Source organism: Thamnophis sirtalis, unplaced genomic scaffold (assembly GCF_051295495.1).
Source record: "Thamnophis sirtalis isolate CommonGarterSnake01/CBP01778 unplaced genomic scaffold, rThaSir2_p1.2 scaffold_18, whole genome shotgun sequence".
Classification (NCBI taxonomy): Eukaryota; Metazoa; Chordata; class Lepidosauria; order Squamata; family Natricidae; genus Thamnophis; species Thamnophis sirtalis.
In genome coordinates this window covers 1,032,820-1,048,292 of record NW_028261398.1, presented here as the reverse complement: position 1 = coordinate 1,048,292, position 15,473 = coordinate 1,032,820, and the positions used below count along the sequence as shown (strand labels likewise).

Here is a 15,473-nt window from a genome sequence, read left to right as displayed (position 1 = left end):
AAACCCCATTGAATCCAGAGGAGGGAAGAGAGAAAGAAAGAAAGGGGAGTGTATGAGGGTGGGGGGATTTCCTAAACCCCATTGAATCCAGAGGAGGGAAGAGAGAAAGAAAGAAAGAAAGGGGAGTGTATGAGGGTGGGGGGATTTCCTAAACCCCATTGAATCCAGAGGAGGGAAGAGAGAAAGAAAGAAAGAAAGGGGAGTGTATGAGGGTGGGAGATTTCCTAAACCCCATTGAATCCAGAGGAGGGAAGAGAGAAAGAAAGAAAGGGGAGTGTATGAGGGTGGGGAGATTTCCTAAACCTCATTGAATCCAGAGGAGGGAAGAGAGAAAGAAAGAAAGGGGAGTGTATGAGGGTGGGGGGATTTCCTAAACCCCAATGAATCCAGAGGAAGGAAGAGAGAAAGAAAGAAAGGGGAGTGTATGAGGGTGGGGGGATTTCCTAAACCCCATTGAATCCAGAGGAGGGAAGAGAGAAAGAAAGAAAGGGGAGTTTATGAGGGTGGGGGGATTTTTTAAACCCCAATGAATCCAGAGGAGGGAAGAGAGAAAGAAAGAAAGGGGAGTGTATGAGGGGGGGGATTTCCTAAACCCCATTGAATCCAGAGGAGGGAAGAGAGAAAGAAAGAAAGGGGAGTGTATGAGGGTGGGGGGATTTCCTAAACCCCATTGAATCCAGAGGAGGGAAGAGAGAAAGAAAGAAAGGGGAGTGTATGAGGGTGGGGGGGATTTCCTAAACCCCATTGAATCCAGAGGAGGGAAGAGAGAAAGAAAGAAAGGGGAGTGTATGAGGGTGGGGGGATTTCCTAAACCCCATTGAATCCAGAGGAGGGAAGAGAGAAAGAAAGAAAGGGGAGTGTATGAGGGTGGGAGATTTCCTAAACCCCATTGAATCCAGAGGAGGGAAGAGAGAAAGAAAGAAAGGGGAGTGTATGAGGTGGGGGATTTCCTAAACCCCAATGAATCCAGAGGAGGGAAGAGAGAAAGAAAGAAAGGGGAGTGTATGAGGGGGGGGATTTCCTAAACCCCATTGAATCCAGAGAAGGGAAGAGAGAAAGAAAGAAAGAAAGGGGAGTGTATGAGGGTGGGAGATTTCCTAAACCCCATTGAATCCAGAGGAGGGAAGAGAGAAAGAAAGAAAGGGGAGTGTATGAGGGTGGGGGGATTTCCTAAACCCCATTGAATCCAGAGAAGGGAAGAGAGAAAGAAAGAAAGAAAGGGGAGTGTATGAGGGTGGGGGGATTTCCTAAACCCCATTGAATCCAGAGAAGGGAAGAGAGAAAGAAAGAAAGGGGAGTGTATGAGGGTGGGAGATTTCCTAAACCCCATTGAATCCAGAGAAGGGAAGAGAGAAAGAAAGAAAGAAAGGGGAGTGTATGAGGGTGGGAGATTTCCTAAACCCCATTGAATCCAGAGGAGGGAAGAGAGAAAGAAAGAAAGGGTAGTGTATGAGGGTGGGGGGATTTCCTAAACCCCATTGAATCCAGAGAAGGGAAGAGAGAAAGAAAGAAAGAAAGGGGAGTGTATGAGGGTGGGGGGATTTCCTAAACCCCATTGAATCCAGAGGAGGGAAGAGAGAAAGAAAGAAAGGGGAGTGTATGAGGGTGGGAGATTTCCTAAACCCCATTGAATCCAGAGGAGGGAAGAGAGAAAGAAAGAAAGGGGAGTGTATGAGGATGGGGGGATTTCCTAAACCCCATTGAATCCAGAGAAGGGAAGAGAGAAAGAAAGAAAGAAAGGGGAGTGTATGAGGGGGGGGATTTCCTAAACCCCATTGAATCCAGAGGAGGGAAGAGAGAAAGAAAGAAAGGGGAGTGTATGAGGGTGGGGGGATTTCCTAAACCCCATTGAATCCAGAGAAGGGAAGAGAGAAAGAAAGAAAGAAAGAAAGGGGAGTGTATGAGGGTGGGAGATTTCCTAAACCCCATTGAATCCAGAGGAGGGAAGAGAGAAAGAAAGAAAGGGGAGTGTATGAGGGGGGGGATTTCCTAAACCCCATTGAATCCAGAGGAGGGAAGAGAGAAAGAAAGAAAGGGGAGTGTATGAGGGTGGGAGATTTCCTAAACCCCATTGAATCCAGAGGAGGGAAGAGAGAAAGAAAGAAAGGGGAGTGTATGAGGTGGGGGATTTCCTAAACCCCAATGAATCCAGAGGAGGGAAGAGAGAAAGAAAGAAAGGGGAGTGTATGAGGGGGGGGATTTCCTAAACCCCATTGAATCCAGAGAAGGGAAGAGAGAAAGAAAGAAAGAAAGGGGAGTGTATGAGGGTGGGAGATTTCCTAAACCCCATTGAATCCAGAGGAGGGAAGAGAGAAAGAAAGAAAGGGGAGTGTATGAGGGTGGGGGGATTTCCTAAACCCCATTGAATCCAGAGAAGGGAAGAGAGAAAGAAAGAAAGAAAGGGGAGTGTATGAGGGTGGGGGGATTTCCTAAACCCCATTGAATCCAGAGAAGGGAAGAGAGAAAGAAAGAAAGGGGAGTGTATGAGGGTGGGAGATTTCCTAAACCCCATTGAATCCAGAGAAGGGAAGAGAGAAAGAAAGAAAGAAAGGGGAGTGTATGAGGGTGGGAGATTTCCTAAACCCCATTGAATCCAGAGGAGGGAAGAGAGAAAGAAAGAAAGGGTAGTGTATGAGGGTGGGGGGATTTCCTAAACCCCATTGAATCCAGAGAAGGGAAGAGAGAAAGAAAGAAAGAAAGGGGAGTGTATGAGGGTGGGGGGATTTCCTAAACCCCATTGAATCCAGAGGAGGGAAGAGAGAAAGAAAGAAAGGGGAGTGTATGAGGGTGGGAGATTTCCTAAACCCCATTGAATCCAGAGGAGGGAAGAGAGAAAGAAAGAAAGGGGAGTGTATGAGGATGGGGGGATTTCCTAAACCCCATTGAATCCAGAGAAGGGAAGAGAGAAAGAAAGAAAGAAAGAAAGGGGAGTGTATGAGGGGGGGGATTTCCTAAACCCCAATGAATCCAGAGGAGGGAAGAGAGAAAGAAAGAAAGGGGAGTGTATGAGGGTGGGGGGATTTCCTAAACCCCATTGAATCCAGAGGAGGGAAGAGAGAAAGAAAGAAAGGGGAGTGTATGAGGATGGGGGGATTTCCTAAACCCCATTGAATCCAGAGAAGGGAAGAGAGAAAGAAAGAAAGAAAGGGGAGTGTATGAGGGGGGGATTTCCTAAACCCCAATGAATCCAGAGGAGGGAAGAGAGAAAGAAAGAAAGGGGAGTGTATGAGGGTGGGGGGATTTCCTAAACCCCATTGAATCCAGAGAAGGGAAGAGAGAAAGAAAGAAAGAAAGGGGAGTGTATGAGGGTGGGGGGATTTCCTAAACCCCATTGAATCCAGAGGAGGAGTCTGTGTGTATTTGTGTGTGTGTGTGTGTGTGTGTGAGAGAGAGAGAGAGAGAGAGAGAGAGAGAGAGACTATCACTGTGTTGTAGCTTATGATTCTTGATGAATGTATTGTATTTTATTTTATTTATGTACACCGAAGACAAATTCCTTTTGTGTCCAATTACACTTGGGTAATAAACTATTGTACTCTAATCTACTCATTTCTATTTCAATTCTAATAAGGAGTTTAGCTTCTCTCTCTTGAAAATGTAAGCTAGCATAATGCAAGCTAGCTTTAGCTTTCAAACAGTTAATTTAGTGACCAAAGTTACAACAGCCGATGACCATTTTTCACACTTAGTGACCATTTTTCACACTTAGCGACCTTTGAAGCATCCTCATGGTCACGTGATCAAAATTTTGATGTTTGGCAACAGATTCATATTTATGATGCTTTCAGTGTCCTGGGGTCATATAATCGCCTTGTGTGACCTTTTGACAAAATATAAAAATTTTAATCAAGCCGCCGCCGCCCCCCCCCCCCGTCAATGGTGTCCCTCTTTACCAGGGGGGGAGGGGGCTTCATTAAAAAATTTTATATTTGGTCAAAAAGTCACCCCAGGACACTGAAACCAGCATAAATACGAATCTGTTGCCAAACAAAATTTTGATCACGTGACCATGAGGATGCTGCAACGGTCGCTAAGTGTGAAAAATGGTTGCAACGGTCGCTAAGTGTGAAAAATGGTCATGAGTCACTTTTTTCAATGCCATTGTAACTTTGGTCACTAAAGTAATGATGTTTGCTGCATATCAATAGAATAAAAAAGTTGTTACACTCCTACTTGGCAGTTTCAACATACAGCCTCAATTGTTCTAATGTAGGGTCAGTTGTTGCTACTTTTCAATAGGTAGATGAGAGGTAGGTAGGTAGGTTTATTCTGAAGATAAACGTTTATGTACAATGAAAGCTGGGAGAGAAAATTGGACAAATGAACAGAACAGGATAGTACTCTAAAGAAATAAATGTGCTCTGGCTAATAAATGCATCCCCTGCTCCCCCCCCCCACCTGCATCAGGCCGCATGCGCACTCGAATCGGGAAAGTCGTTCAGCGGCTGCATGGAATCCGAAAGTGAGGGTCTCCTTCTTCAGCCAAGCCCCGCCTCTTCCTCTTCTAGTCCCGCCCCCTGCGCTTTCCCCGCCAGTTCGCCTCATTTGCATCGGAGCAGCTTCTGCCCCACCCCATTGGCGGGCTGCCGCCGGGCCACACCCCCTACTCGACTCTGCAGCGGCCGCCTTCCCTCCCTCGTTTGGCTCCTCCCTTGCGCCGCTGGCTCCGCCCCGCCGCTCCCTCCACTTCGCCCGGCTTAGCCAAACTAAAGAGGGCGGAGGGCGATGGGGGCGAATGGGGGATTCCCAAAGGGGCTGCAATGGACGGGAACGGACGGAGGGTCCCATGGGCAGCCTCGGCTTTCCTGTGCCGGAACCCTTGCTGCCTCCCCGGAGCTGCTCCCTTCCCCGCCCCATTCAGCCTGCAGCCCCTGGGCATCTCCGCGTGGCCCCCTTTCCTCCTGGGGCGGGTGGGGGGGAGAAGGGGGGTTGCAGGGGGTCCAGGTACTGCTGGCCGCCTGGCACCAAGACCCCCTTCCTCCCCCCGCTGGAAGGAGGAGCGGGCGAGGTCGCGATGGGTATTGCCAGCCTGAAAGAAGCCTTGAATGTCGCCATCCTTCCGGGTCTTATAATCAACACCATTGAAATTTCCCGGCCACCTGAACCCCGGAGGCTCCTGGCGGTTTTGCAAAAGTTAAAGCACGTTTTGATTGTTGTGTGTCGCCTACATTTGGGAGGGTCAAATCCTTCAGGGAAGAAGATAAAAGTGACTTTAGAATACTGATGTCTCTCCCCCCCCCCCCCTCTTTGTAGTCCAGGAACCTCTGTGTAGTTTCTCTCCTGGCCTTATTTTCCTTTTGTGGGAAACTCTTCTTGGTACCTGAGCGTAATCATAATTTATTCCACCTTCCATCCTCACTTCTCATTCTGGGGCCTTGGACTCAATTGCAATTCTTTCCTGAATCTTTGGGCTTCCACAGAAGGAAACAATTTACCTGTCAGAAACCACTTAGCCAGGATGTTGAATGCAAGAATAGCCCCCTTACAGGAAAACCCCCAAAACCACATGGCTAGAACATGAAACTAGAAGCTTTGCAAGATACCTGTGACCTGGGATAGACAATAGGTGGCCTGAGGTGTAGCTATTTAAGAATAACAAGTGTAAAGGCTTTGGGGGGGGGACTGTAACTCAGCTAACCAATAAATACTACAGGCATTATTGGCAGGGCAAGGAAGTCTGTGTGACTCACCTTGGAGTATACAAATTGAGTGTCAAACTGTAATCTGGGACTTGGAGGCTTTCAAGGCCAGGGTCCTTCTATCCTGGTACCAAAATAAAAGAATATTCTGGTCTCACATCTTGTGTTTGTCGATCAATTGGCTGTCTCACTAAGTGACCCCCCACCCCAGGTCCCTTCCTGCTCCCTTCCGTTCCTTCCCCGCTTACCTAATAATTAATGCTAGTTGGTATTCCTAAGGAAAGAGTATTGGGCCCCAGGGAGACCCTCGGGGTGCCCCACTGCCTACTTCCCTGCATGTGGAAGTTCCATTAAGGCAGGGCTGTGGATCATACGTCCTTCCAAAGAGGATCTCCAGAATCCCAATAGAGGAGGATGCTGGAAGAGAGCAGCTGCTTTGGCCCTCAGCTTCCCTATAGAGTGGAAGCCACGGAGTGCTGTCCACAAAGTGGCTGCCATGTTGGAGTGGCCAAAAATCATTGCAGGTGCTCTCAGAATGGTGCCCACTTTCAGGACAGCAGCATAGATCCTCTTTTCACGAAGGCCATGCATTGCAGAGGCTCTTTCCTGAAGAGATCTACTCAAAAGATTTGCTCTAGGAGTTCAGGGACTGGGCCGGAAAGTGCTTACAGATTGTTGAGAGCAATATGCTAACTCCTGTAAACCCCTTAGAGAAGGCTGTAAAGCGGTGTATAAGTTCAACTGCAATTCTTGCTAAGACAAAAGTTATTAGCTGTGTATTTTTTAAAGGACATCCATGTTGTTCAATTCAATGATTGAGTAAATTTTCTCTTAGTGCATGAGAACAAACACATTCTTGCCATTACTGAAACCTGGTGGGATGAAACCCAGAAGCATTTAAAAATTTCAAAACAGACGCAATGGAAGAAGAGGTGAAGTTACACATCAACAGCTAACCCTTTTTAGAATTGCAAAAAAAAAAAAAAAAAAACCACTACCCCCCCCCCCCCAATCCCTCATTAAATGCACTTGGGTTATTATGAAAGGAAAACGGAATGTGGTTACCATAGGTGTAAACTCCGGATTATCCAATCAGAGGAACTAGAAGAACCTTTTGCTAATCATTTAGCTGGTTAACAGGAAGCATAAAAATAGGGGACTTTAACCATCCTGACAACTGGGAAACACCTAATCGCTGCACCTGGTGGGAGGTCGAAGAGGTGAGATAGGAGAATATGAAGTTTTCTTGGCCTTAAGAGAGTCCCTTGTAGCGGTTTCTGCTGGAAGACAAGGGGACCATTCTGGGGATCCAACTGGCAAGAGTGTCAGATGTCCGGAGATGGTCTTACATGGTTCAGACATTTGGAAAACCCATATAGAGCGAATCAAATAATGACAGAACAATTGTTCCAATTAAGCACCAAGTGGGATGTTAATTTAAAAGCAATTTATTAGAGAATTGTAGCAAACAGATTTCCCTCAACCAAAGAGGAAACAGAACCGGGTTTCATTTTATACTCAACACAGTACAAAAAGTAGAAAAGAAAAATTGATTGTATGGAAGAAATAAGATTTTTTTAAAAAAATATAGAAAACATATATTTATAAATATAGATCAGTCTGTTTTTAAAGCATGGAAGAAATCATCCTGCTCAGCTACAGTTATATCAGAGACGTGGACAGTAACATCCCATAATATTAAGCACCAGCACTGAAATGAGAATTGCATTACAGAAGAGAACATTCACATGAGAAATGGCATCTCATTGTAGCCAGTTGAAACTTCTAGCATGTACACTTGAAAAAGTCCTTTCTTAATCAGCCTGGGAAACTCCCTTATTTGGCAACTATTTACTTTTCTTAATCTCCTCTTTACTCAACCCCCTTATTGGAACTACAATTATCATGGATATCATTATTCTGTTGCTTTGTTAGGACACTGGAAGTTTGTGCACTTGGGACAAATCCCTAGCGTGTCAATTCACAATTGGCCAAACTGGATGCAAAATTCAATTCCCGAGATACACTCTGTGACTTCTCCCACGCCCTTGTGAATTATTTGGTCTTGATGGAGGCCTCTACGCTCAGTATAGCTCTTTCCCCACTCCAGGCATTGGTAGAGTTTCTCTGTAGTGTGGATTATTTGATGCTGAATAAGTTTCCCTTTTGACTGAAGCTCTTTCCACACAACAGGCATTTATGAGGTTTTTTCCCCTGTGTGAATCCTTTGGTGTGCATAAAGGTTGCTCTTCTGATTGAAGCTCTTTCCACACTCCAGACATTTATGAGGTTTTTCTCCTGTGTGGATCCTTTGATGTGCATAAAGGTTGCTCCTCTGATTGAAGCTCTTTCCACACTCCAGACATTTATGAGGTTTTTCTCCTGTGTGGATCCTTTGATGTGCATAAAGGTCGCCCCTCCGACTGAAGCTCTTTCCACACTCCAGACATTTATGAGGTTTTTCTCCTGTGTGGATCCTCTGATGTGCATAAAGGCTGCTCCTCTCACTGAAGCTCTTTCCACACTCCAGACATTTATGAGGTTTTTCTCCTGTGTGGATCCTTTGATGTGCATAAAGGTTGCCCCTCTGACTGAAGCTCTTTCCACACTGCAGGCATTTATGAGGTTATTCTCCTGTGTGGATCCTTTGATGCGCATAAAGGTGGCTCCTCTGACTGAAGCTCTTTCCACACTCCAGACATTTATGAGGTTTTTCTCCTGTGTGGATCCTCTGATGTGCATAAAGGCTGCTCCTCTCAGTGAAGCTCTTTCCACACTCGAGACATTTATGAGGTTTTTCTCCTGTGTGGATCCTTTGATGTGCATAAAGGCTGCCCCTCCGACTGAAGCTCTTTCCACACTCCAGACATTTATGAGGTTTTTCTCCTGTGTGGATCCTTTGACGCGCATAAAGGCTGCCCCTCCGACTGAAGCTCTTTCCACACTCCAGGCATTTATGAGGTTTTTCTCCTGTGTGGATCCTCTGATGTGCATAAAGGCTGCTCCTCTCACTGAAGCTCTTTCCACACTCGAGACATTTATGAGGTTTTTCTCCTGTGTGGATCCTTTGATGTGCATAAAGGCTGCTCCTCTGAGTGAAGCTCTTTCCACACTCCAGACATTTATGAGGTTTTTCTCCTGTGTGGATCCTTTGATGTTTATAAAGGTCGCTCCTCTGACTGAAGCTCTTTCCACACTCCAGGCATTTATGAGGTTTTTCTCCTGTGTGGATCCTTTGATGTTTATAAAGGCTGCTCCTCTCACTGAAGCTCTTTCCACACTCCAAACATTCATGAGGTTTTTCTCCTGTGTGGATCGTTTGATGTCTATAAAGGCTGCTCCTCTGACTGAAGCTCTTTCCACACTCCAGACACTCATGAGGTTGTTCTCCTGTGTGGATCCTTTGATGTGCATAAAGATTGCTCCTCTGACTGAAGCTCTTTCCACACTCCAGACATTTATGAGGTTGTTCTCCTGTGTGGATCCTTTGATGTGCATAAAGATTGCTCCTCTGACTGAAGCTTTTTCCACACTCCAGACATTTATGAGGTTTTTCTCCTGTGTGGATCTTTTGGTGTGTATTAAGGTGGCTCCTCTCACTGAAGCTCTTTCCACACTCCAGACATTTATGAGGTTTTTCTCCTGTGTGGATCCTTTGATGTGCATAAAGGTTGCTCCTCACACTGAAGCTCTTTCCACACTCCAGGCATTCATGAGGTTTTTCTCCTGTGTGGATCGTTTGATGTCTATAAAGGCTGCTCCTCTGACTGAAGCTCTTTCCACACTCCAGGCATTTATGAGGTTTTTCTCCTGTGTGGATCCTTTGATGTTTATAAAGGTCGCTCCTCCGACTGAAGCTCTTTCCACACTCCAGGCATTCATGAGGTTTTTCTCTTGTGTGGATCGTTTGATGTCTATAAAGGCTGCTCCTCTGACTGAAGCTCTTTCCACACTCCAGGCATTCATGAGGTTTTTCTCCTGTGTGGATCCTTTGATGTGTATAAAGGTTGCTCCTCTCACTGAAGCTCCTTCCACACTCCAAACATTTATGAGGTTTTTCTCCTGTGTGGATCCTTTGATGTGCATAAAGGTTGCCCCTCTGACTGAAGCTCTTTCCACACTCCAGGCATTCATGAGGTTTTTCTCCTGTGTGGATCCTTTGATGTGTATAAAGGTTGCTCCTCTCACTGAAGCTCCTTCCACACTCCAAACATTTATGAGGTTTTTCTCCTGTGTGGATCCTTTGATGTGCATAAAGGTTGCCCCTCTGACTGAAGCTCTTTCCACACTCCAGACATTTATGAGGTTTTTCTCCTGTGTGGATCTTTTGGTGTGTATTAAGGTGGCTCCTCTCACTGAAGCTCTTTCCACACTCCAGGCATTGATGAGGTTGTTCTCCTGTGTGGATCTTTTGATGTGTATAAAGGTTGCTCCTCTCACTGAAGCTCTTTCCACACTCCAGACATTTATGAGGATTTTCTCCTGAATGGACCTTTAGATGCTTTCGAAGACACTGATTTCCCTTGAAGAATTTTTCACATTCCGGGCACTGATATCTCTCTTCTTCCTCCTGGATCCTTTGGGGATTCCGGGGTCTTCCGAAGGACCATCCGCCCTCCAGGCCCGTCTCGGCGTCTCCCCCCGTTTCCTCCTCCTCGTATCGCCCTCCAGGCAGCCGCCTTTCCCGGGCTCCCGCTGGGCTCATCCCTCCTGCAGCTCCGGAGCTCCCCCGGCCTTTCCCCGCCGTCTTCCGGGGCTGCTCCGCGGAGCCCGCTCTCCTCCTCCTCTCGGGCGGCGCTTCCTTCCTTCCCTCCCCCGCCGGGCTCCTCCGTCCTCCTGCAGGGGAGAAAGAGAGGCGGGTCACGGCGGCGTCCCCCTCACCGCAGGAGAGGCCCAGGCGGAGGCCTCCCCTCCCGAGGACCCGAAGGAGACCCTCGGAGGCTGCCCCTCCGTCCCAGCAGCCTCTACTTACTTCAGGTTTCTCCGCCTCCTCCGAAGGGAACCGCTCCTTCCGTCAGCTCTCTGGTTCCGAAAGTGAAGGCGCTCCGTTTCCCAGCCCCGCCTTCTTGCGAAGCCCCGCCTCCTCCTCTCCAGGCACCGCCTACTTGTCGTTCCCCCGAAAGAGAGAAAGGGACCCGCTAGAACAGTTCGGTTCTCAGCCTTCCTGATGCCGTTCGACACGGTTCCTCCTGCGGCGGTGACCCCCAAGCGCCCAATTGGGCTCCAGCCTTCGCTTCGCCGCCACGTTCCTTTCCTTTATTTCATTCTCCGCGCTTGGTTTTCCCCCTCAGCAACGGTCCCTCTCGGCCTCCGTAGCTCCGCCCATCGAGCGCCGTCGCTGGGAGGGAGGTGCTTTCCCAGCGTCATCTGCGCTTGCGCGTCTGTCCCCACTCCGGCCCCTCCTTCCGCCCCGCCCCCCCGCCCACAGCCAGCTACACGGACAGGCGGAGGGAGGGCGGGGCTTCGGTGGGAGGATCCGCGGTGGCTCCGCCCCTCCCGCCGCCCCTTCCCTTCGGGCGGCTCCTTTGGGCGCGGGAGGCTCCTGGCGGGGGCGGCGGAGCTTCGCCCGGGGAGCTGAAGGGGAGGCTCCGAAGGGAAGGCCCGCGTCCTCCCTTCCCCGGCTTCTCCTGCCAGGGAGACGCAGCAGCACGCAGGCTCCGAAGACTTCCAGGCTCCCCCCGGGGCTCTCGGGCGACCCCTGGGAAAAGGCCCTTCCACCCCCAGGAGGAGAACCGCCGGGCCAGGAGCCGAGCAGCCGAAGGGATCCCGGGAAGGGACGGAGCTCAGCCCGAGGGGATCCCGGGAGCCATTGGGAGACAAGGGAGCCAAGGAGGGACGGGGGGATCCACTGGAAAGACAGGGATCCCAAGGGGGGGGGGAAGAAGCGGATCCCAGGAGGGGATCCCCCCACCCTTTCCTGCAGGGGGGGGAAAGGACCCCTCCTCCTCCTCCTCCCTTTGGGGCTGAGCAGGGGGGAGACAAAACTCTGCTCTGCTGGCATTCAGGGAAAAGCTCTCCCTGGAAACGGAAGCCTGGCATTTTGCTCCGACTTGCAAGGCTGGTAGGGGCAACGGGCATGTTTTCCTCCTGGCTTTTAGGAGCGGAGCAGATGAGTCATAGGATAATGGGGAGGGGAGCTCCCTTTCTCCTCCAGAGGACTCGTCGTTTCTGCTGCCTTTCCAGTTTTGGTCACCACAATACCAAAAAGACGCTGAAACCTTATCGAAAGTGTGCAGAGAAGGGCAGCCGAGAGGATTAAGGGCCTGGAGGCTAAAACATATGAGGAACGGTTGCATGGCTACTTTGATGGAGAGAAGGACTAGGGGTGACATGAGAGCTGCCTTCCAGTATTTGAGGGGCTGCCCCAGAGAGGAGGAAGGGGGTCAAGCTATTCTCCAAAGCCCCTGAAGGCTCGACAAGGAACAACGGATGGAAACTTAATTAAGGACGAATTTCCTGACAGAACAATTAGCCAGTGGAACAGTTCAGAAGATGTGGGGGCTCCATCACTGGAGGCTTTCAAGAATTGACTGGACAGCTGTTTGTCTGGAATGGTCTAGGCTCCTTGTGCAGGGGGTTGGACTAGAAGACCTCCAAGGTCCCTTCCAACTCTGATATTCTGTTGCTCCCTTTCTGCCGATCCCAATTCTGCAGCCCTCTGGGAGCTCCTTTCTTTCGTAATCTTGGTGTGGGGAGAAGGGGGCTGATGGTCTGCGATCGGCCCCGCCATGCTGGTTCTGGGCCAGCTTTGCAAACTCGGCAGCAGAGGAAGTTCCCAAACCCAAAATAGAAAGTCCTTTTTTCCCACCTTCTTTGAAAAGCCTCGTGACATAAAAACGAATGACTCTGAGATTCCACTTCCTTGGGAGGCCGGGAGGGGGGAGGGGGGAATCCTGATTGTGGCCGTGGGGTTGCTGTGATGATGTTTTTGAGAAACAGCCCGAAGGTCTCCTTGGCAACCTCTTTGTTGGCATCTCGAAGGTCCCCATCTCCTGTTTCCGGCAAAGAAGCTCTGTGTGTGTGGTCATGACGACTAGAAGTGCCACTTTGCTTTTGCGACCCAGAGCCCAAGATTCTCAGAGTGGGCAGAATGACTGCATATTGAAAAACAGATACGCTAAAAGGCTCGTCTTATTCTGCTGCGTTAAAAAGAGCCTGAAGTCAATGCTTTTCTTCCTTCTCCCCCTTTTCTCCCCCGGTTTCTCCTCCTCCTCTGCTCTCTCACTATTTTCATTTCTATTTGCATTTTACGGAAGGGTGAAAAGGAGAAATGGATCCCTTCAAGGATGCCCGGTGTCCTTTTTGCCCTTCGCTGCCCGTGCCAGCATCTTTTCCTGGCAATCGCTGCTTGTGAGAAGTGGAAGAACACTCAGCCACAAGGAATGGGTGTGTGTGTGTGTTTGCGTGTTGCTTTCAGATTTGTCCTTCTAGCAATTTGTTTTGGTGAGTGTAATTTGTAACGCTGAGTTTCATATTCAGCTGCATCTTACAGGGCCAGTATAAAATCAGAAACACCCGGGCACTCACACCCCTTTCGACGACTTGGCATGTGCCCGCCTACTTAAGCCGCACCCTTAACATTTCCTCCTCTTGCATGGAAGAGTCTGGCACACCCTCCATCCTCCCCCGGCAGCTGCGGCTCAGATGCTTTTGGCCACCGATCGGTCTCCAGATCCACAAATCCCTGCATTGAATTGTCCCACCAGCTCCCCCTCCCTCCCCAAGTGACCGGCTGCCACCCGTATTCCTTCCTGGGCAGTCTGAAAATTCCCTCGGCCCATCATCCCTCTGGGCTGCCAAACAAATTATGGTATAGACCAGTGGTTCCCAAACTTGGCAACTTTAAGACTTGTGGACTTCAACTCCCAGAATTCTCCAGCCAGTAGAGCTGGGAGTTGAAGTCCACAAGTCTTAAAGTTGCCAAGTTTGGGAACCACTGGTTGAAGTGAATCTGGCTTCCCACTGACTTTGCTTGTCAGAAGGTCGCTAAAAAGGGGGGATCACGTGACCCCCCGGGCACTGCGACCGTCACAAATGTGAGTCAGCTGCCAAGCGTCTGAACTTCCATCACGCCACCCGGGGGGCTGCGGCAGGGGTCATAGGTGGGGAGAACTAGGCCCCTGCTGTTGCAACTCAGAAGATCCCCCAAATGACTGGCTTGTTCCTTCCCTCCGCTCAGCCTTGAAGCGGCTGCTGTGGTGGCTTCTCCTACGCCTTCCCTGCTCCGAGGAGGAAAGGGAGGCAGCCGAGGAGTGGAAACTTGGACAGGAGCGCAGATCAACATGCCGGTTTTTCTTCCTCTTGTCTGCATTCCTTTCCTCTCCTTCCTAAATTGAAGCCAAGTGAACGTTTCTTAAACACCGAGGCCCCGTTTCCCCTGCTTTGGCTCCGCTGCCGGCACCCGGCCTTTGGGCTCGGACACGGAGAGCGTGGGAGGGGCTACTTAGGAGCCCCTCCCTCTTCCCTGCTGCCTTCACTGGGTGCCACCCACGGAGCCCCCCTCCCAGCCATTGCTCCCAAGGCCTGGCAACCGGATGGCCTCCGCCCAGCGGAGAAAGCAGCCTTTGGTGCTGCCGCAGTGTGGACGTTCCCCTCCGTAAAACGTGGCCAGTGTCCTTTTCACAAGCAGAGTAACGCAACCAATTCCCCTCTGGCTTCACGGTTTCTCTGTGGGTGACCCTGCCACGTGCCCGGCCCCCTTCTCCTCCGGGATCCGGGCATTCTGGAGCAGGGGCTCTCCAACCATGGCACCTTTCAGACTTGCGGACTTCAACTCCCAGAGTTCCTCCGCCAGCAAAGCAGTTCTGGGAGTTGAAGTCCACAAGTCTGAAAGGCGCCACGGTTGGAGACGCCTGTTCTGGGGGGCTTCGTGTATCGCTGCGTTTCTATCCGGCTTGACTTTTCACATCTCCAGGCAGTGGATGCGATACGACGCTGAGTACGTTTCGTGCCACTATAAATACACAGGGTCCGCCTGGGTCTCCGCCGTGTGGCTGAAAAGTGCCAGACAGGATAAGACTCCGGTGTTCCTTGGCAAAGCGTAAGATGTGCCGACTTTAGCTTCAGGGAAACGTCTGCAAGGAAACCAGAAGCTCCGAGCGGGACCCCTCCCCACTCGAACCCTGAGATACAAATACGGCACGAATTCCCAGTTGATTATCCTCACCAGCTGCGGCGGTAGGATATCGGGGTAGGAAGCATCGCTCTGCCACTCAACCTTTCTGCTGCCGTGGGCGCCCTTTGCCTCTTTCTTCAGGGGGGCATTTGTCTTTTGCCCCCCCCCCCAGCCTGAAATCCTGAAAGGCCCCCAGCGCTCGGCACCCACTTTGGAAGGAAGCAGGGGAGAATAGAACGGCCTCCCTCCTCAGTCAGACCAGCGTTTCGTGATGGGGAACCTCTCTCGTTTCCCTTCAGCATCTTCCTTAGCGCTGCACAGGCCTTGGATCTTCTTCTCTGAGCAAAACTGGGTGGGGGGGAGGAAGCACCTGAGCAAAGGCCCCGGGGGCCCAGTCGGCAGCTTCTCCCCCTTCCTGGCGAGGGAGCCCATCCCACAGGGGAAAGGCAGAACCAGGGGGGGAATACAGGCCTGGGTCACAGAACCGGCAGCGACCCAGGCATGACGCGCCTCTGAACCGCTTCCCTCACCGCTGCTGGGCCCCCGCCGTTTTGGATTTTACTGACTGCACATGTGCGGTTCCCTGTAAATTGTTCTGCGTGTGCATGAAGGGTTTACATATACCTCTGGCACGTACACACACACACACGTTCCATGCGGGTTGCGAACTGGTAGTAAAACCAGCAGCAAGCAAACACACACACACACACAAACACACA

At 50.3% G+C, this 15,473-nt stretch overlaps 2 protein-coding genes across 2 annotated transcripts in view; one reads left to right on the top strand and one right to left on the bottom strand.

Annotated features, from left to right (window-relative positions):
- The window catches only part of LOC148042286 (SLAM family member 6-like), a 979,974-nt gene that overhangs the window by 20,253 nt on the left and 944,248 nt on the right, over nucleotides 1–15,473 (top strand). The window lies entirely within an intron of this gene.
- Nucleotides 1–15,473, bottom strand: part of LOC148042311 (uncharacterized) — a 47,353-nt gene that overhangs the window by 19,950 nt on the left and 11,930 nt on the right. The window contains 1 exon segment of the mRNA XM_087702988.1: nucleotides 8,064–10,074. Within this exon segment, the coding sequence (XP_087559114.1) occupies nucleotides 8,064–10,074 (2,011 nt within the window).